This window comes from Lepidochelys kempii, chromosome 3 (assembly GCF_965140265.1).
Source record: "Lepidochelys kempii isolate rLepKem1 chromosome 3, rLepKem1.hap2, whole genome shotgun sequence".
Lineage (NCBI taxonomy): Eukaryota > Metazoa > Chordata > Testudines > Cheloniidae > Lepidochelys > Lepidochelys kempii.
In genome coordinates, this window is record NC_133258.1 from 141,100,681 (window position 1) to 141,122,313 (window position 21,633).

Genomic DNA, 21,633 nt, shown 5'->3' on the forward strand with positions numbered 1-21,633 from the left:
TTGGAGTAAATTGATTTGATCAGTTTCTGAGGTTTAGATTTGGCTGGTATGTATGAATCTGACAATTATGAAACTTTGGCCAACAAAAAAGCCAGACAGAATTTAGATTTCTGATTCTCATTTATACTCTGGCAAGGTAAAGGGGAGTTAAGTGGGCATAAATTATATTCATACCTACTTTAAGGCCCTTTTCTGTTGCTAGAACATGCAGCATCAAGGGACCTTGGTGTAATTGAGAATCAGGCCCCTAGAGTTCAGAATGATACATGCATCTCAGCTTGGAGTATTTTGGAAGAGATCATGTGGAGCTGTGCTAATGTACACCAGCTAAGGGTCTGCCCCATAATTGTGCCCATTTTACAACTAGGGAAACTGAGACACAGAGCAAAATAACATCAATATTATAATATACTCATTATATTTGGTTGCCTAGGTAGGGATACCAATGTGGAGTGTGTGTGTGAGAGAGAGAGAGTGTGCAAAACAACAACAATCAAGTTTAATTGCTGAATCTTTTCTCAGAGTTAGAAATCTGCTCAAATAAGAAAATGTGACCAAATATTTTTTTAATTGAAATAGAGTAAGAATCTATCATGCTAATGTAGGAAAGCCTAGCTTTTTGAGTCAAAGTCTGGACAAAAAAGCACCATTCTTGTCCAAAGTTATGTTGCGAAAACAAAGTCAAAATTAAACTTACTAAATTGTTAGTACAACTGTAGCTTGTGTGCTTCTCTCCACCTCCTTGCAAATAGCATAACTTTTGGTCACCACATGTTCAGATGTTAGACTGGTTATTTTTTATGAGGTGGTAGAATTTTTAAAATAGCTTGTGGAAGGCTTCTTACATGTCAGTTAATTCACCTAAATATTTAATAATAACTAACATAATAGTGGGTGCTTACATCCAACCATTCCACAACTATTAATTCTTTAACCAAAGGCTTATGGGTGACAAACAATTCTTTGTGAACAGAAATAGCAGAATGTTCCACTGATTGGACTTAATTTTATAACGTAAATTGCTGTACGCTCATTAGCTTAATTATAGATTCTGGAGATTTCCTGCAGACTAAATTGGAGGATAGTATAGAGAAAGGGGCCTGATTTTGATCCTACCTTATTGCATGGTGCTGTGAATCAGGGATAACTTCACTGAAATCTGTGGAATTATACCAGTGAAAAATTGGTGTAAAAGAGATCTGAACAGTTGCCAACTTTCATGCGGTAAATAAGCACCCTGACTTTCACAATAAGTCAAAAATCAAGCTAATCCCATTTCAAAACAAGGCCAGAACAACACAATCCCTAAGAACCCCAACACTCTATGTGACTAGATCCCCCCGGCGTGCAGTCTGGGACTGTGCTGGGCCCACTGTGCACCCCGACTCTCTTCCCTGCCTTGCCCTTGCTTGCCGGGAGCCGATCAAAAAAAAAAAGAAGCAACAAGCTGCAACAAGCTATAAGCCAAAAAACTAGCCTCTAACAAGCAACTCACAAATCAGTTAAGCCAAAAATCAGTTAAGCCAAAAACAAGTCCAATTTCTGCGGGGTTTTTTTTGCAGGTTTGGCATGTCTGGATCTGAATCACTTTTGGAGTCAATAAGGTCGAAATTGGGGATTCTCTGTAAACGAGAAGCTGTGAATACATTAGTTATAACTTATTGTTTTGAGTAGAGTTTTTATTTTACTTAATTTTTTTTCCCCACAGGGCTGCTCAAAAGTTGAATCTGTCATCCAAAAAGAAGAAACATAGGCCATCTACATCATCTGTGTCTGAATCTCCTCTCTTCTCTACCAACTTCAGCAGTATCCTTCAGACTTCCCCACCCCCTGCACCACCATGTTTGCTGAGGGCAGTCAACAAAGTGAAAGACACCCCAGGGTTGGGCAAGGTAGGCATCACACTATCTCTAAAATAATTGTTTTTCTTTGAGAGGAGAAACATATCCTATGCAAAACATTAATAGAGTACTAGACCTGTTGTGTTTTTTTTTGTTTGCCATACCCTGAAACTTGTCTTCAGTATCCACTCACAAGTCTGACAAATTGGTTGCTTAATGCAGGTGACCTTCTAATAAAGCTGAAGCACATTTTGTGCTCAATGAACCAGACTCAATCTTGTTGGCATAACACAGGTTTCAAACTCCTTGCTGTGGTAAATGAAATGCCGGTGAAACGACAAGAGTTGTCTGCAACCCCAACTCCACCTGGGGCCTTCCAGTAGGTTGGTCTCTATATTGACAGCTACAGCTCAGTCTTATCTTCTGTCCATCGATTCTGCCCCCTTCCCCCAATCAAAACCCCTTTAATATACTGATTGGCTACAGATCCTTAAGTACATGATGGCAGCACTAGGCCAGCTTGAAGATACATTGATATATCTTCTCTCCAAACCAGCTTCCACTGTTGGGTCATCTATGGTACCCTTCCATGGTTGAAGCCCCAGGGCGAGATAGCTGCTTGCCTTACCTGAGGGATAATCCCTTCTCTAACCCCCTGTACAAATACCCTGCCATCTTAGGTGTGAGTCTGGCCCATTTCATTGGGGAATACTTTGGGACAGTTGCTCAAGACAGGAGTTAGTCTCTAAGGTGCCACAAGTCCTCCTTTTCTTTTTGCGGATACAGACTAACATGGCTGCTACTCTGAAACCTTAATAAAGATAGTCTCTTATACAGGTTTTTAGTATATTATGCTTTTCTGTAGTCATCAGGTGCTAAGTGAAGACACTGAATTTGCAGAAAACCTCTTTCCTTTTTAGCAGAGAAATGGTAATGTTCAATCTGGACATACTGTACACAGAATGTGCCTCACTGTTTCCATTGCTGCCCTTGGGCACTAAGGGAAAGAGTCAGGCAATGACATGATTTTTCACAGAACCACATCCATTATTTTCATGGATGGCTTATCATCTTAGAGGGCTCACGGGATTTTTTTTTCCCTCCTGGTTTGGATGAGAAGTACTGTGTGGGCCTGATACTGGTACCATTACTTCAGTGGGAGCTGCAGGATTGGGCTCTAACTATTAGTTGTTCCAAGCATTTAGTATGACAACCAGGTACAAGATTTGAACAGTCCTGTTTTGAGTAATGTCTTTAAATGATTTCCACTGCAAAGTTTTCTATGTCCTCCCAGGGCTCTTATGTTTCCAGAATCAAGATGAATAAAGTTTGCATTTACGAATAGTGAGGGATGTGCTCATGGAGGCAAGGAACCAAAAGTAGCATTGGGCCTAATCGTTCAGTCTTTATTCAGACAAATCTCTTGTTGCCTTTAATGGGATTTTTTTCCTGAGTAAGGGCATCAGGTTTCTTTCCATAATATGGAAAGGGCTATGCAAATATACACATACAGCTCTGCCAATATGCTTCAGTTCTGACCTGCTACATTCCTGCTATTCTATCTCTGGGCCTCCACTGAGCATGGAGTTCCAGTTGTGTGGTAGTTTTTTTATATCCACAAACAGAGCCAAGATTAGCCTGTCTACCAAAACCATTTACATTTGGAACCCAAGTAAGGAACTGAGGGCTTGTCTACATTACTGCGCCAGGTCGATCTAATAGTGAATAGCGTAGCTGAAGTCGATGTACTTAGATCTACTTACTGCGGTGTCTTCGCTGCGGTAAGTCGACAGCTGATGTTCTCTCATTGACTCCGCTTGCGCTTCTCGTTCTGGTGGAGTACCGGAGTCGACTGGAGAGCGCTCAGCGGTCAACCCCCACTGGATCGATCGCTGCCCGCTGATCCGGCGGGTAGTGCCGACAAGCCCTAAGTCTGTGGGAGTAGAAGGGCATTGTATTCATCCACTCTACTATCCCACCTAACTCTCACGTACAGCCTCATTTTCTCCAAGTGTAACTCTACTCTCTCCACTGTAATAAATGGAATAAAACCCAGGATCATTTGGATTCTAATCTTCATTTTATGATACTGTGATAGGTGGTGGCTTTTCAGAGTCTCTTTCCCTTCCAAAACCTGTCCCCTTTGGGAACCTTACTCCAGTCTTTTAAGTACACAGGTATGGGGGAACCTGGGGAATGTTCAGGCTCTGGGTTTTCCTTTTAGAGAATCTATAGAGGTCTAGCTTATTTATGGTGGTAAGGTATGGCTAAACCCTCACCCAGGATTTAGCCATATCTTCTATCCCTGTCTTCAGTGATGGGCTTGTACCTGGCCTGGTGAGTCCTTGTGGGAGGCGGAGGTTTACATGCTGTCTTCCTCCCAGCAACCCTGTTGTAAGAATCCACTAACTCTGAGGCACAGTAGCTTTCCTCCTGGTTTCCACCCATTCCAGTAACAAGTTCTCCCTTTTAAGATTGCTTCCTCCCAAGTGGAGCAGGCTCTGCAGTTGTGCTGCTTGTTAGCCTTCTCCTGATTGGGATGAGGGTGTGCCCCATCCAAGGTACACAAGAGAATATTTCTTTCTAAATGAATTTTTTGTCATCTAGTAGTAACTGATATATTTAGGAAAGAAGCTGTACAAAGAGTCATAAATGAGGGCTTTTAAAATATTTAATGTGTGCTTCTTCAAAGAAAGTAGTTGTCACAAATTAGATTTAATTCATAGAACCAAAACAAGTGAAAATAGTTAATTCTGAAATATTTCTGTACCAAAAGCTGTCTAGCCTGCATTTCCATTTCTGTCCTCTTCTGTTTCTCCTATGAGTCACCTTATAATTATCACCTACAATTCATATACGTTCATCAAAATTGTTCCCATCAATTTTCCTCTGTAGCATAATTTGCATTTTAATATGTCAGGGATAGGTGTGAGACATAATAAATGGATAATTGCAGATGGAGAATGTAGTTTGCCAGTCAGACTGTGGAGACCTCAGATCTAGTGATGGAAATTTTCAACCTATTGGATCACTGAGACATTATTATTTACATACTTATTGTTTGGCAGTGCCCTGCTTCAAAGATAAATATTTCCTATATGGCTGTTCAAGAAGCTCTGTTAATTTCCCCCACATTTCCTTTCAAATATTTGCATTTAAATGGAAGTTAAAGTGTAGATTAAAGTGAAGGATGTGGAGTTAGGTTTAGGAAATTCAAGACTTTACTTTGTTGGTTGGGATTGTGGCTAATCTGTTCTGGAATAATAGGAGGCTATCAAAAAATGACCAGTATAGCAAAGATCTGATTAATTGTGAGTGAAGACTGAAATATCTGGCTATTTGATATTTAATTGTGATACAAGCCAGGTTTTAGCCATCAGCAAAATATTCAGAGGTATTAAGGTTACTTACCAGCTCAGATACAAAGGTGGTAGGTATAGAATAAGAATATAGATTGACTGATGTATTAGACTTAAAAAGTGAAGTCGGGGTCAGGTGTTTAACAACTTCTCGCACCCAAGACCGTCCCATAAAACATACTGTAACTGACTGGAATTTGGAACAAGCATTGTCTTCTTGTTAACACTCAACCCCAGAGGAGGAGGAAGGGCCTCTTTCAGCACTGATTTGCTCCTGTTTTGACGGGTGTACTTCCACTGATTTCAGTAGAATCTCACCAGAGTCAAACTGGAGCAAAGCAGTGAAGAATAAGACCCATAATCAGGAAGCTGTGCGAAGGAAAAATAGATGTCTTGATTTTTCTGTGGCCCTCCTCTGTTGGATTCATTTCCAACAAATTCTAATTAAAGAAAGAGATACATGGCCTGTACTGCAAATAAATTAGCAGTGGAACACACACACATCCATCAATATCTAGCCCACAGGTGCTTCAGCTTCCATGTACTAGTGACAGTAGCTGGCTAGTAACCAGATGTTTGTGTGGGATCCCCACAGTTTTACAGAAATAGATTGAGTTGTCTTTTGGGCATGAATGATAATCCTCTTCCATAGCATGCAACAGATGGAGCCACTACACTTGCTTCTCCTTTGCCCCCATCTCTGAGTCATGGTCATATTCTGTACTCTTGTTCACATCTGGGTGGCAGATTAGTTTGGTTGGATTTAGACATACATATGGAGTGTAGTTGTACTCAATGTTTGCACAGGACATCTTTAAATTCTTTTGTACTTTTATCTCGGCAGTATATATTGTAGGTTAGCCTTTTTCAGTCAGAGAACTGAGCAGAGGAGCAGAAAGGTGCTCTCTGTACAACTGATGAACAATACCAGGATTTCACTCAGCATTAGAATATTGTGGTAAATGTTAGAGCTAGTTGGAAAAATATTTCCTCCTCCCCACGGAACACTTCAATTTTTTGTTTAAAAAATAAAAATAAAATGTTTTGGGTTTTTGGTCAAAACCTGAAAATTTTCAGTTTCCAGATTTTCAATGCAAACTTGAAATTTTCTGCAGAGCAGACACTTTTAGTGAGAAATTTCATTTTGTCAAAAATCCAATTTTCCATTGAAAAACAGTTTCAATGGAAAATTTTCAACCAGCCCTAGCAAATGTACTGCTTGCATGCGGCACTTGGTTTTTCATGGCCTGATGTGGTTTCTGTTGTTTTTCTGCAAGTATCCTTATAAAATTCTGCCACTGAAAGATGACATTTGTGTCAAGGGCAGAGACCAAATGGTTGTTTGCTCATATACTGTATTGTGATAAAAGGATTGTTTTTTAAAGCCGAAAATAAAATAGTAATGCACTGTGAGTGAAATTCAGCCCCGGACAGATGGCTGCCATAGGAATTAAATGGGATTTAAGAGATGCATGACTCTAATGTGGATGCTCTGCATAAGGGGGAATTTCAGCACATTAGGAGAAGCTGAATACACTTTGTAATACATAAGCCTAACCACGTTCTAACTGACAAACACTGATAGGTAGATTAGTAGCTGAAGTGGTGATTGCTCCTGATTCTGTCCATTTTCTATTGTCTGTGCCGTGATTAGAGATATATTTATTAATTGCTTTTGATTTCTTCGGTGCCTGTCCCAGTCTCTAAGTACTTCACGTTATTTAAAAACACTATTATTTGGTTAAAAAAAATCCAAAATTTGCCATACAATTCATGGAATATTCCATAACAGCAGAGACTGGCCTTCCAAACAAACACAACCTTCAAACCAGAAATCCATATCAAGATTTCACCAGACCCTAAGACAACTCCCTTCCAACAGCCATGAAAAGATATAGGCTGGATTTTCATAGGTCCCTAAGAGCTGGGCATCTGACTCCTATTGAAAGTCAGTGGGATTTCGACACACAACTCCCTCAAGCCTCTGTGGTCATCCCAGTCATTTCCCAGACACACAGAACAATATAACTGGTGTATGTTGTACAACACGGGTGTTACAATACTTGCTTGTATTTACATTAGCTACAGGTACAGATCGTAGATTATTTGAATAATCCTGGTCAGAAAGTGTTTCCAAGAGTTGTTTCACTACCTCTTTTAACTTCCTAACTCCTCTTTAGCACTTCATTGGAAAGCAAAGACAGAAAGCTGGATTGAAAGGAAGAAAACCAATGTATGTCTTGATTAAACCCACAAAACACAGGCAAAAAAATTTTAGTGTAGAAGTGTTTGTATTTTGACGAGCAGATTTGTGGATGTGAGGAATTTGTTGGCAACATCCCTGTGTGCATTGAGTGGGCGTTTATGAAAATCCTCTATTAAGGTCAGCAGAAAACCAGATGCAACTTCTGAAATATGTACAGTAGCTCCCTTCATTGACATCCATTTTGAAGTTTTTTAAAGTGAAGCAGGGGAAAGGTTTGTCTCTCCTTTGGAAACCTTCATCCTTGGGAGTACAGAGAGAAGAACGTTAACTGTTACAGGACAAATGAGATCTAAACCCATTACCACTTGAACACAATTTATGAGGAGAAGAGTGAAAACTGTTTCTTTTCAAAGTTGCCATGGTTACTGAAATGGAAAAAAGAAGAAATACCCCATGAGGCGTTTAAAGGACACGTGTGTTCATCATTGTTGTCAACATGACTGTTCTATAAATTAAATAGTTAGTTCCACTTGGAATGAAATCCAGGTGGCCTTTTGCCCTCCAGTTAGTTGCTCATAACTGAAATTTTCTCCAGCAAGCACGTTGAAAGGATCTGGCTGAGGCTTTCGTACATTTTGGCCAGATTCCTTCTGTGTGCGCGCTACCAGAAGGATTTTAAATATTTTCTTCACTTCAAGCTGCATTTAAAAGACAAAAGATGAAATTAAGAGAAGTTGGAAGAATTGCTCTAAGCTGTTACTCACCGGCCTTCCCAATCATATTTTCCAGGTACAGTTAATTTGCACTAAATTAAAGCCCAGCCTGATGGTGCCAGTGCCACGCTCCCAGTTCTGTGCTGGAGCACTGGGCCAGAACGTGTCTGGCTCCCGCCTGGCTATGCAAGGGAGGGAGTGTGTGTGTGCAAGAAACCTCCACTCACTTGTGCACCCACCATTGAAGGGATTGCCGTTGTTATGGTTCCTGCTGTCTCCTAAGTGCAGGAACTGCTCTCTGCTGGAATCCCTGCAGGCAGTGCAAGGCACCCCAAAAAGAGGTTATTTTTCCTAACCTATGCCAACCGGCCAGCATTGCTGTGTGACTGGGCCAGTGTTGCTAAACTCCTGGAAATGGTCATGTAGTTATTGTATGATTGGGAGCTCTGGGAAGAAAATCTGCTTCAGTGGAATTCCTGTGCTCAACTAGAATCAGAATTTAATGGTGAAATTTTACTTTCGAATCGGCAAGGCAGATCTCAGTTCCCACTGCTGACCTGAGAGCAGAATTTTGCCCTAAGTGGAAAAGATCTTTTACAAACTGCTGTGGCAGGAATTTCATTTTCCCCTTAAATCTAAACAGCACAGAGGCTGTTAGGTTAGTCTCTAAGGTGCCACAAGTACTCCTTTAAATAAATTGGTTAGTCTCTAAGGTGCCACAAGTACTCCTTTAAATAAATTGGTTAGTCTCTAAGGTGCCACAAGTACTCCTTTCCCACCTGTTGATCACTTTAGATAAGCTATTACCAGCAGGACAGTGGGGTGGGAGGAGGTATTGTTTCATGATTTCTGTGTGTATATAAAGTCTGCTGCAGTTTCCACGGTAAACATCTGATGAAGTGAGCTGTAGCTCACGAAAGCTCATGCTCAAATAAATTGGTTAGTCTCTAAGGTGCCACAAGTACTCCTTTTCTTTTTGCGAATACAGACTAACACGGCTGTTCCTCTGAGAGGCTGAATAGAGCAACATAAAGAGACCTTTGACCTCTCGCCTCCTGTCACAATCACATTTTAGATTAATCTCAGCAAAATTAAATGATGGCTGACTCTGTCAAAAAAAAGTGTGGGCAGTAGATATCTTGGGTCCAACTCTGATGTTATTCACACCAGTTTTGCTGCAGAGTAATCCTATAGATGAGTCACTCCTGATTTACCCTGCTGCAAACCCCCAGAGTGGCATTTCTTCATGTCTTTGTCTATCTTGTATTCTTTAGTGGCTCAGTGGAAACCTACCAGTGCTGATCATCACTGTCTCATTTGAATGGGAACTCGTCTAAAGAAAAATATGGACAGTGGGTCACTGTTTAGTAAGTTGTGAGTTTTCCTTTGGTACCTCAAAATCTACAGGAAATGGTGTTTCTTTTCCCATTGAAGTAGTTTAATGCACTCAGATACCGTGGTCATGGGTGACCTTATAGAAACATAGATGGACTGAGGGAGGTTCTAGACAAAGCTCTACAGTAAAACAGAGGATGGGGTTAGCTTTAGAAATAAAACTGTTTACCTTATTCTACCAAAGGTCCCCGTTCAGTGATAGAAGAAAGCAGTTTCTTCTGTGATTCTTTAACATGGTTCTATAGCATAGTTTCTACCATGAAACTTGATTGTTTCACATGATTTGACTTCATGTTTTTAGCTCAATTTCACTTTTAGCTTTGGAGTACAATTTAAAAAAAGGTTTACACAAAAACCTGTGAACTGATACAGTTGAGTTTTGCACAATTCTAATTGGCTTATCCACACAGTGCCCTAGACCTTGTGCTGGACATATGTTTTTATGCTCATTAGTGTAGACTACTTCATTGTGGTAGTGTATTTGTGTGATGTCACTAAAGGGCAAAGTAACTATAATTGCTTTGTAGATCACTAGCCAACCACCTGCCGTGATCCATGAGATTCAGTCAACACAGCTCAGCTGATATGGTTGCTGAAGTCTAATGAATCTAATGAAAGAAGCTCTAGAAATCCTTAACAACCGGTCAATATATTAAGTGATCTTTTCTGCAGGGTTGAAAAACACAAGGCATATTATATTGCTTAAATTATGACAAAAGTACAGTAGCCATATTTTATAAATCTCTTACACAAATATAAATTACAATTCTTTTAGATTATAAAAATTCATCCTTCTTAACAGTTTGATTTCTTTGGACCTTTGGACCTTTTATTTTTACTACTTCTGATACTTAGATCAAAATTGTACTCTCTATATAATAATATTTTGTGGCATTCTAGTAGACCTAGTTAATCACTTCCACTTCACTTCTGGAGCTTTCCAAAGTGTAGTTTAAAACTCTTTCCCCCCTTTTTGCTCATGTTTAAATCCCTGTAGAGAAGGTTAATAGAAATCAGGAAAGTCAAGATCAAAGAATCTGAAAATTACAACAATGATTCTAGTGCAATGCTAGTAAGAAATTTAGATGCTGAATACTTCCCCAAACCTAGGAACTTAGGTAGGCTGGTTGGTTTGTTTTTTAAGATCTTATTAGTTCGGGGGGCAATAGTGTAGTAAGTGCTGGGGGGGAGGGATAGGTCAGTGGTTTGAGCATTGGCCTGCTAAACCCAGGTGAGTTCAATCCTTGAGGGGGCCAATTAGGGATCTGGGGCAAAAATTGGGGATTGGTCCTGCTTTGAGCAGGGGATTGGACTAGATGACCTCCTGAGGTCCCTTCCAACATTGATATTCTATGATTCTATGCTTAAGCCCACAGTATTTAATATGGATATTTTTTTCTTAAATTCCAAAAGCCCATTTCTTCCTCCCAGCCCTTTCCCTGTGTGTTTGACTCCTCTCTGCATGTGTCCATGCGCAATGTTCAGTGGAACTGACAAGATGGTAAAGCTGTTGGAGGCTTCAGTACAGCACTGCTCTAACAATACTGACTAATGATCCAATGAGCTTATTGATTAAGCCCCGAAGGTTGCTCTGCTTTTCTTTTTCTTTAAAGGCCTGGGCTTTACCTTGTGCCTCTAACACAGCATTGATTAAACAGTCAGTCTAGCTGGGGAAGATCTTAGATTTTAATAATGTGAGTGCCTTGTGGACACCATCCCTCCCATTTACTCTCCTCTGTGAACCCATTTCCCCTCCCATTTGTGATTCCAATAGAGCACAGCTTGACAACTTCTGTCTTCGGCATTCACCGGTTCCTTCACAATTCCTCTGAGACATCCTTTCTCTCCATGCTCCGGAACTTCATCTGCTTCCTTCCTTCCCCACTCCCTGGTGCCTCAGGAACAGCCACCACAACTACAGTTACTCAGTGGCTAAGAGAACAGGCTTGCTTATACTCTGGATCTGTAACATTACTCCAGGACCATCCATCAGGAGGCATAAAAGCAAGATCCTTGCAGAACCCTCCCTCCGGATTCTGAGCATGTCAGGCCCCATCCCCAGCTTGGCTGGCTAGCGAACACCATGAAGTCATCCACAATCCTTGGTTCAGTTTGGTAATAACTAACCTGTAAACCATTGGGGTTGCCTCCATCTAGTGAAGAGATGGCCAGACTTGCGAGTACCAAATCTTTGGGACTTGGTAAAAATGACCTTGCTGGCTTTGCATTGTATGGCTGAGTATTTGGTCATATGTGAACAGAGGGGAAGGTGTGCAAATGCACATTTTTGATCTGATCTCAGGTGTAGGAGAGGTCCAAGCAGTGCCCCCTGCCATGCATGGCTGACCATTCTGGAAATTAGTCAAGATGCCACAGTACTCCACAAAAATCAGAGCATATGGGCACCTAAGGCTTTCTGTGGACCTTAGGTGCCCATATTGTAACATTTTCTCCAGACCTGAAGAAAAGCACTATGTAAGCTCAAAAGCTCGTCTCTCTCACCAACTGAAGTTGGTCCAATAAAAGAAACATTACCTCACCCACCTTGTTTCTCCAATATCCTGGGACCAACACATCTACAACAACACTACAGATATATTGTGTCTCTGTTAGGCAGAACTCTGAATTGATTTCATTAGGGACTTCTGCTTAGAAACTGACGGTGGGATATAATGCAGGATGTGGGATAATAAAATGAAACAGCATTTGGATCACTGTTTAATCAATCCTAAATGATTCATTCTGTGTATTCAAATAGGTCCTTCTATATTGTCATTAATACGGTCTCAGTTAAAATACACTTTTAGACACTAAAATACAAATTGTAAGCTACAATAAGCATCCTTTCAAAGTTCACATTCCTGCTGTCTAAAAAATATAACTTATGAAAATGTATTTTCCACATTTTGTATGTGGTAAAGGTGAAAACAAAGTTTGCAATCATCAGCATGATCAGTCATGCGATTAATTCTTTATATAAAAACAGGTGGCAAGTTAATCCATTTTTAAAGTCTGTGGCCCTCAAAACTTCTACTCTAGGGAATGGAGCATGATACACACACAGCACAGAGATGGCCAGTGGCATGCTGGTTGAGTATGTCAGTTGAAAAGATAAAATTTTAAGCAATAGTGCTTGTTTCATAGTCTACATATATTATATATAGATCTTGTTACAAAGTAATTACTGGTGTGTATAACTAGTATATGCACCATATATTTTGTAAAAGAAAGACAACACCTGCCAATAATATATTAATAGAAAACTGTTATGGAATTTAATTCAGAATTATGTCCTTTCTGTACTTTGGTTTAACCATCCCATATGTAACAGGAAATTTTATTCCCTCTGTAGGGTGGTTCATAACACTGACACAATTGATAGAAAATGCTATTAAATTCCATAGGTTTTCAAATTAATTTATATAGAGCCCTTTATTGCATTTCTATAAAATTCATGGCTTCATCTGTGTTACATTCTGCAGGAACCTTCCATAAATTCCTTCAATTTATAAAACTCTCTTTTTCATTTTATTTAGGAAAAGCTATTGTCTGAAAGTGCTCTATGTCGGAATATTAGCAAGAAATGGATTGTGTGTACCTCTGTGCTGTAAATTAGCCTTTATTACTGCAGATACTTCCATGATAGATACAGAGAGGTAGAAAAACGTATCTGTCAGTCCTTTCCCTCCTCCCCTCTTCTCCCACAGGAAATATGACGTGTATTTTAAATTGTTGTACACAAGTGTAGGATTAACTATCTTTCTTTCAGGTCTTTTCTTCTTCCCACCCTTCTGTATCCTTGGAGGTTTATCTGAACACAGTCAATTAGAAATAGAAATATGCTCTTGACTAGATTGGCCCCAGCACCTTAATCCAGATTCCAGCAGCTGCCTGACTTAAAAAGCCTTCACCGTCCAGGAAAATAATTTAAACCACTGGATTTTGCCTTTTAAATTGCTGTCAGCTATCAGGAGCAGTGGTAAGGTATGTGCTGGCAAGAGATCTGACAGAGGTGCTGAAGATGTGTGCTGTCTGGCCACACAGAAGGTGAAGGCATGCACACTGATTGACAACAGCATGTGCAGATGTGATAAACATAAGGAGGCCCATGCTTCTTTGGGGAGACTGAATAGCAACACAAATGAGGAAACGGAACTCCCCAAGAGACTAGTATTCTGTGTGCAGTGGGAATCCATGAATCTTTTCAGATTGGAGGGAGCTATTTATCATGAAGACTATTATGCAGTGTAAGGCATTGCTGCAAGAGAACACCACCAAGCTATTTCCTACCTTATCAGTTTATATTATTAATGCAGCAGTTAATAAAAGAAGTACAAATTAAAAATAACTGGATGGGCTGATAAGCAGAATTCTTGAGGTAGAGGCGACCAGAAATTGCTTTAAACGATGCACTGCAATGCAGGAAATATAGGGAGAAATAAGCCTTGGCCTCTTTGCTTTTATTATTTTCTTATTATTCAGCTTATCTCTGTGAGCCTGACTACTAGGGCTTTACGTGGCACTTAATAGTCAGATTTGTTTATGATTTGGGGCCAATTTTTAGCTGGTCTATCTCCTTCCATAGGCGCCAATAGTATTTTGAATATGAATAACACTCTGAACATTATCCCTCCCCCTCTCCACTCCACCGTACACTTTGTGCTCCTCCAACTCCCAACCTGCAGTAGAAAGCTCTACATGTTATACTGTAAATCTCACCTGTTCAAGCCCCAAGCTAAATTTAAATACAAATAACATTCCAGCAGAGTGGCTAGTCACCACTCTCAAGAAAGAGTTTCCCACTCTGAATGTCCCTTGGTCCCTGGTGACACAATGGTTGGGTCTTAGAAATGGGACCCTTCATGCAGCATCCATCTCCTAAATTTCTGGTTACCATTCTTTTCCCCTGACTCTTACCTGCAACCATCCAGACCTCTTTATCCATGAACTGACCTATGGAGACCAGGGAGGGAGTTAACTAATTTCTGGGCAACCACAGGGGAGATTTGAACAGCAGTAAAAGAATGAATAATAACTTCAAAACAGAGCTGAGCCACTCTTTTTGCCACCGCTGCAAGACACCAAGAGTATATTTACTTCAACGTGTGGGCTGAGTTCTCGTTGATTGGGCCCCTTATTTGCTAAGTAATTTTGAGGGCACTCTAAAATTCAGCTCTCGGTGAAATAGGTAACTGAGTTAGTGAGGTGTCCAGCCGTGTCACACAGTTCTGTCCTAGCAACACAGGCCCACTCAGAGTGAAGCCTGTTTGTTTGAATGCCTGAGTCAGAAAAACAGCCAAAGCTTTAAAAACAAACAAACAAACAAACAAAGGCTGTAGTGCGCCCATTACTCCCACCCTGTTGCTGAAAAGTGACAGCATTTGCAAAACTAGCAAGATGGGTGCACCATGTCTCAGTTTGTAAATCATTTGTCAGCCTGCTTTAACGTGATTTAGCAGTCAAGGGCTTCTCTGTGCTCTATTATTACTGAAGGACTTTATTTTTTGTTCAAAATAGTCCATTGCCTCAGAAATACCCTATTGTGCTATAAGGAGTAAGGTCGGTATCAATGATTCAGCAGGTTAAAAGGGTGGAGTGGAGAAAGCTGTTACTTAAATATTAATATCTTCAGTTAGAGTAGTGGGAGGTAGAATGCGGGGAATGACAAAGCACACACTAGACTGAGCAGCCAAGCTGTGCACTGGAAATTCTCTGTGGCTGAGGGCTTGGAATTTTCCCATGGCAGGCCGCAGAGCAACTGCAGAGCTGGTTTGCCAGCTTAAAGCCAATTCAACCTTACGGCTGAAGAAGCCTCTATGCTGTGTGGTTCCCTTGATGCAGGGGATGGGGTGGGAGGACAGCTGGTGGATCCACCAGCCTCCCCTCTGCTTCTTGCCTATTCCTCAGAAGCCCAACACTTCCCACTCGTTTGCCTCATTTGGCAGCTGGCATGCAGCTGTATCTCCTCCCCTAAGCCAACTGCTACAGCTGAAGCTACTGAACACATGCCAGCTAGAGCTGGCCAAACTCTTCATTTACAGTTAATAATCATTACCATTTAAGCTCCTCTTTTTGGTTGGCAAATAATTTGCCAGCTGATTCTGATTTTGTGTGTGTGTGCGTGCGTGCGCACGTGCATTTGTGGCTTGTAAATATTTATCAAATGTTCAGACTGAGTGGTTCAAAAAGTGTTCACTCAGGCCAGTCGCTATTCACCATTCCTGCCATGTGCCTGGTCTCCCTACTCATGTAGCATTGTTTTTGCTCTGTGATTGGATGACTTAAGCATTCTGAGTGGGGGAATGGATACAAATGTGTGAAACCTTGAGGATTCACAAGCATTTTCATATGTCCCTGTTAGCCTTGCGAATACCCATGAAAACGAGATATGACCCCACAAATCCTATCAAATTAAACGTGGTGTCTTTATTTACAAAAATATTTGCAATTTTTTTTCACTTACCCACCAGTGCTAACATTTCCCATCCTGTTGTGTCTCAGTGCCCTTCATCTGCCTGGTTCACCTGCTGCTCCTCTACTTGTTTGCCTACCAATCTGTCTACAAATGCCATGTTCTAGGCCAGGTTTTGCAAACATGGTGGTTAATATGGCCTTGTCTGTTCCCAACTGAGTTTTGTGTCTTTAGGGACAGTGCTCTGACTTCAAAGGCCCTTTTTTTATTTCCAGTGTGATTCACCTGTATGTCAGTGGCTGGCTTTCTTTTTCCTTACATCGGGAAGGGTGGGCGGGGGGGGGGGGGGTGAGATGGAGATGCAGCTATTAAAATTAGAATCAAAAGGTATATGTTAATCTTCACTTTTAAAAGGGATGTCCCTGCCCCCACATACACACAAATAGAGTGATAACCATAAACCAATGATTAATCAGACAGTCTCTGTTTTAAGGTACAGTCAGCATCCTTTGTTTCACAGGGCTAGACTGTGGCGATCAAGTTAGGGAAGCATGCAGATCTGTAAAGAGTGTTCCAAAGGCAAGTAACTAATATTTTCTCAGAGCTTTCCCCGATACTGTCTGGGCAGACTACCCTGCTGAAGAGAATAAGGCGGATGCCCATCCCATATGATTATTTCTTGCTTTTTTGGAAAAGTCATACGAGTTGACTCCATCTGAAATACAATAGCTTTCATAGCAAGCATTTCCGCCTCAGCTGAGTTTTGGTTATGTTCCATAATCACTCGTATTGAACTAGCACACTTCTAGGGTAATCCTATTAGATATAGAAGTGTGGATGGATGAGACTTGGTTTTGCTGGTGAATGGGCCCTAACTATCTGATCCTGGACAAAGACCACCTTTCCTTTTGTTTCAAGTTTCATTTTTGTCTTTTTTAATTCAGCCTCTCATGAGCAACCTGTTTTTAATTAAAAAATTGTTAGATTTATATTACTGTTTGATTGAGAAGCACCCATGCAGAATTCACTGGCTCCCTTGACAATCATCAATACACTGAATAAGTGAACAGATCCATCCGTTATTCCAAGATCAAATAACCCAACAACAACATAGATATAACAAAACTCCGGTAATCCAGTTATCCAAACTAAATTTGTAATAGTTGTTGGAAGTCCCTCTTATCAGAAAATTAAACTGGGGATAGTTAAATATCCGTAATGGCTCTTGATAGCTTCTTGAGAATAGTCCTTCACACCTGATAATAAGCATTGTTTTAATAGGAAATGTACTAAACAATGTAGATCTGCCTGAGGTTGAATAGGATATTTGTTCATCATTCTTTAAGGCTAGATTTCAAAGCAAACATTTGAAAAGGATAAGTGTCTATAAAATGATTAAGTAGGCATCTTGAGTTCTGCTGATATGAACAAAAATTTGTTTATCTTGAGCTGAAGAAAACGTTAAAATAAAATGTAATGTTTCACCCACAAAATCTGTTTCTACTAATGGAAATTTAAAAATGGAGGGGAGAAATTAGGCCCAGCTCTTGCATGGCTTGTCTTGCATGGGTGGTGTAGGAAACCTCACCCTTTTAGTGCCCTTTTATAAGGAGATGCCAGACACAACTGCAGTATTTGCTCTAACTGGAGAGCAAGGGCTATATGAGGTTAGCAATGTAAGTCACCCCAAAATGGGCAGGAGGAGGTGAGGCTTTGACCCATCCTCTGCTCTAAATCAACCAGTGGGACAGCCTGTTGATTAGAGGCACTCACATTCTATCCTCTGAAGGGATGGTGCAGCAGTTGTGTTCCTGGGGAGCTCAAGGAGGCGTTATGCTGAGAAGTAACAGCTTTTCTGTGGGGGCCTTGGAGCACATTTTATTTGAAATAGGCTATACCCTGATTGAGAGTGAAAGCCTGAAACAAAATGGAAAGGCACTTTCCTAGGAAACTAAGGGGAGAACTGTAAGAAAGTTGCAGCACTGTAAAGTGCCAGCGTAGACAAGCCCTTAGGGAAGTTGAGGGGGAAAGCTGTTGGTGGTCTCCTGGTGAATAGGTGTCTATATCAGAGAAAACAGCACTTCAGCTGGCTGTCTCAGTAGAGAGCCCAAGATTTAAACAGTTATGGACACCGAACAATCCTTTTGGTCCTGGAAATGGTTCTAACCAACAGTGCTGAGATAGATGGGTGGGGAAGCTGCCATGGCTATTGCTTATGTTGTACCATGTCTGTTTATAGAGAGAGACTTTGGCCTTCAAGACTGTCAACATGGCATCTTTCCTAAGTATTAAATTCACTTCATAAAATAAACAAAGAAACCTCCTAATTCCTATACATTGGGTCTGCTGTCCTGCAGCACTCATGCCTTCAACCGAAATACCAGCCTTCCTGTGAAAAAGTAAAACAAAACCGTCTCTGTCGTGCAGCAGTGCCTTTGAGTTTACACAAACCAAGCAGCTGCTAGAGATCACAGCAAGTCCAAGAATATAGGGAAGATGAAGAAGGAAGGATGAGGAGGATTGGGCAAGTATATGTTCAGATTAGCTGAGCTTTTAGTTTGCTAATATATAGGTGAACTTTCAGACAAAATATCCGTATAAAAGTACAGGCTGCTGTAGCTGCATAATAGAAAAATGGTCTAGAGCTTTGTTTTTTGGTCTTAAGTTGCCTAACTTATTCACACACATTTTAGAGAGCGAAGACAAATGTGGGGGGGGAGAGGGGGAAGTAATGAACTATTTGTTCAATTTGGATATTTAAAAAAATAAATCTTAATCCTACCTCTGTACAGGTAATGCTTTGTCCTCACAATCCATATTTGACCCATTTACACATTTAGTTAGAATAAATCTAAAATAAGTTATAGGTAAAAGTAACCTTTCTAGGGGAATGAAGGGAGGTGAGAAGTGATAAACTGTAAATTCCAAAACTTTGCTTGGCTGCAGGGCTTGCCTTGACACAAACTGTCCAAGGTGGTAAGAGAGCCATTATCACAGACTGTACTGTCATTCTCAAACTGCTGAGTAAATTGTTTTGTTTCCCATTATTGCTCATCAGACCTTTGTATACTAAAGCACATTATCTGTAAACCATTGATAGAAAAGCTTTTTCCTTTGCTTGAGGGGTTTTTTTTTAGAAGATATCCATGCAGATATACATTCAAAAAGTCTTTTGATAGTAGTATAACTCAAATATAAAATAGATAATTCAGGACTAAAAGAATGTGTCACGAGTTCCTCACGAAGAATGATTCATTTTGTTTTGGCCATGTGCTTTTTCTCTTTTTAATTTTAATTTTAATGGGTAGAGCTGATGAGATGCAGAGGGCAAGTTGAGTAAGCAAAGGAGACTGACAACAGCAGTGTCGATATTAGTGAAGATTCACTAATTAATTGGCTATGCTTTTGAGTTTTTGTTTTGCTTTTTCGGTTGGGCTTTTTTGTGGTCTTTTTTTATGTCTTTTTGGTCAATTCACCCATATTTCAAAAGACCCAAGAGTGTATTTACATTGATTCTGCTGTCACCCATTGGATACTATTCTTGTAGGACATTCATCCCCATATGCCTTTGACAGACAAAGAAAAATTATTTCCAAGTGAGAAATTAGGTGCTTCTAAGAACCAGCTTTTCAGAATAGTGTCTGCAGTCAAAAAGGCTGATCGTCCAAATGATAGCCATGCATGGCTGGCTTTCCTCTTTATGTTGCCTTGATTGAGACAAGATGAGCATACTGCTGGCCTTTGCAGTGAATAATTTTGTTAGAACAATCTCTGCAGGGAAAGGCTTTTATACACCGAGAATGACAAGTGTGGCAAATTGCTTACAAAGCCCAGACCTAGAGGCCTCTCTTTCTAAAGCTGCCAGCCCACAGTACGAGAGCACTGCAAAGCTGAATGCAATAGCTGTGCCCCTGCTGTAAACAATAGCACTTGTTTCTACACAGTCAGCTTGTTGTCTCAAGATTTGTTCACATGTGACCATTAGGTCTCTGATACCAAGATTACATGTAAACCAGGCAGAGCCCTAAATTCACAATGAGGATTGTCTGTAATAATAAAAGCAGTAATCACATGCATAATGTGTATGTGTAGGGGCTTAATCCAAACCTCTCCTTTCCTTTCCTTTCCATTCCCACCACAGAACTTTGCTTATGCATCACTACTGCAGCTGCCTCTGATCTAGTCTTCCTGCTTTTTAGCATTCCCCTTTCCAATCTGTACAAAATGCCACTGCCAAAATCATCTTCTCTTACTCCTCTGAAGTCATTAACACTGTGATAGCCCCCCAAAAATCTCGAGCCCAGAATGGGGTTACATTGTGCTTGGTGCTGTACAGACCCACTCAAGCAGAAATGGTCCCAATCCGAAAGGTTTGTAATCTAATTTGCAGCAGGATTCAGCAAATGACTGTGGCATTTTGCTCCATCCTTCATATCCCTCCACTGGCTTCCTCTAGCTTTCTGGATCACATTAACACTTCTCATTCTCACTTGCAAGCTACTGCAGAACGTTGCCCCTACACCTCCCCTCTCATGTCCTCCTCCTCCGTCAGGAGCATGGTCCACCCATGCCACCCTCCTTAAAGCTACATTTGCATCCTCTCATTCTCATTTTCCATGCCTTCTTCCTTGCTCCCTCTTACTCTTTGAACACCTTTTCTCTCCTTGTCTACCAAATTATTGTCTTCATTCACATCTAACTTCCCCCATGAACTCTGCTAACCTTACTCCACTCTAAGGAAGTGGGGGAGGGGAAAAGTTTGGTGTTATAATGTTACAAATATTTTTGTTAACTGTAACAAAAGGGAATGTGTGACATTCTGTAACTTGGGGGAGCATACTGTAACCCCCATATTCCTCATTTTCATATTATCATGATCTTGCATATAAAGCATGCCTTGTAAGGTATCGGGGAAAGGTTATGATCTGCTGAAAGTCATTTCTCTATCCATTTCTGTGTATCATTAATGCATATGAAATTATGAGAATTGTGTTGTGTGGTGGTCACTAAAGCATTCTGTAAGTTGGGGAATCAGCCAGATATTAGCTTCCCAAAGGCAACAGCAAGGAAAGTAACCAATGCCCAGGTGGGGTGTCAAACAACCCATCAATAGCTGTTGTCCAGCAAGTGAGCTACAATGCTCAACCTTGTTTGGAGAGACTCAGCAATGCTCACCTGACTCTGAAGGGGGGGGGGCAAAGCCAAGAGGGAGGAAAGGACATGATAAAAGGGAGAGACATTTGCCATGCTCTTCCTTTCTCTTCCACCTCCATCTACAGACACCACCACCAAGTGACTGAAGCACTGATCAAAAGGGAGAGCCTGGCTGAAGAGCAACCAGCCAGCCTGTGGTGAGAAGTATTTAAGTTTGTAAGGGCATTCAAAGTGTTAAGATCAGCTTAGAATGCGTTTTGCTTTTATTTCATTTGACCAAATCTGACTTGTTATGCTTTGACTTATCATCACTTACAATCTATCTTTATAGTTAATAAATCTGTTTGTTTATACTACCTGAAGCAGTGTGTTTGGTTTGAAGAGTGTCAGAGACTCTCCTTGGGATAACAAACCTGGTACATATCAATTTCTTTATTAAATTGACAAACTCATGTAAGCTTGCAGTGTCCAGTGTGCATAACTGGACACTGCAAGATGGAGGTACTTAGGGTTGTGTCTGGGACTGGAGATATTGGCTAGTGTCATTCGGTTG

The 21,633-nt window shown here is 40.7% G+C and overlaps 1 protein-coding gene across 3 annotated transcripts in view; it reads left to right on the forward strand.

Moving 5' to 3' along the window:
• The window catches only part of KIF26B (kinesin family member 26B), a 420,929-nt gene that overhangs the window by 270,432 nt on the left and 128,864 nt on the right, over positions 1-21,633 (forward strand). For all 3 annotated transcript variants that reach the window (XR_012158167.1, XM_073338289.1, XM_073338290.1), the window contains one exon: positions 1,709-1,892. Coding sequence is in view for 2 of the 3 variants with exons in the window: in XM_073338289.1 (XP_073194390.1) it covers positions 1,709-1,892 (184 nt within the window). In the remaining variant the exon portion in view is untranslated. The remainder of the gene's footprint in view (positions 1-1,708; positions 1,893-21,633) is intronic.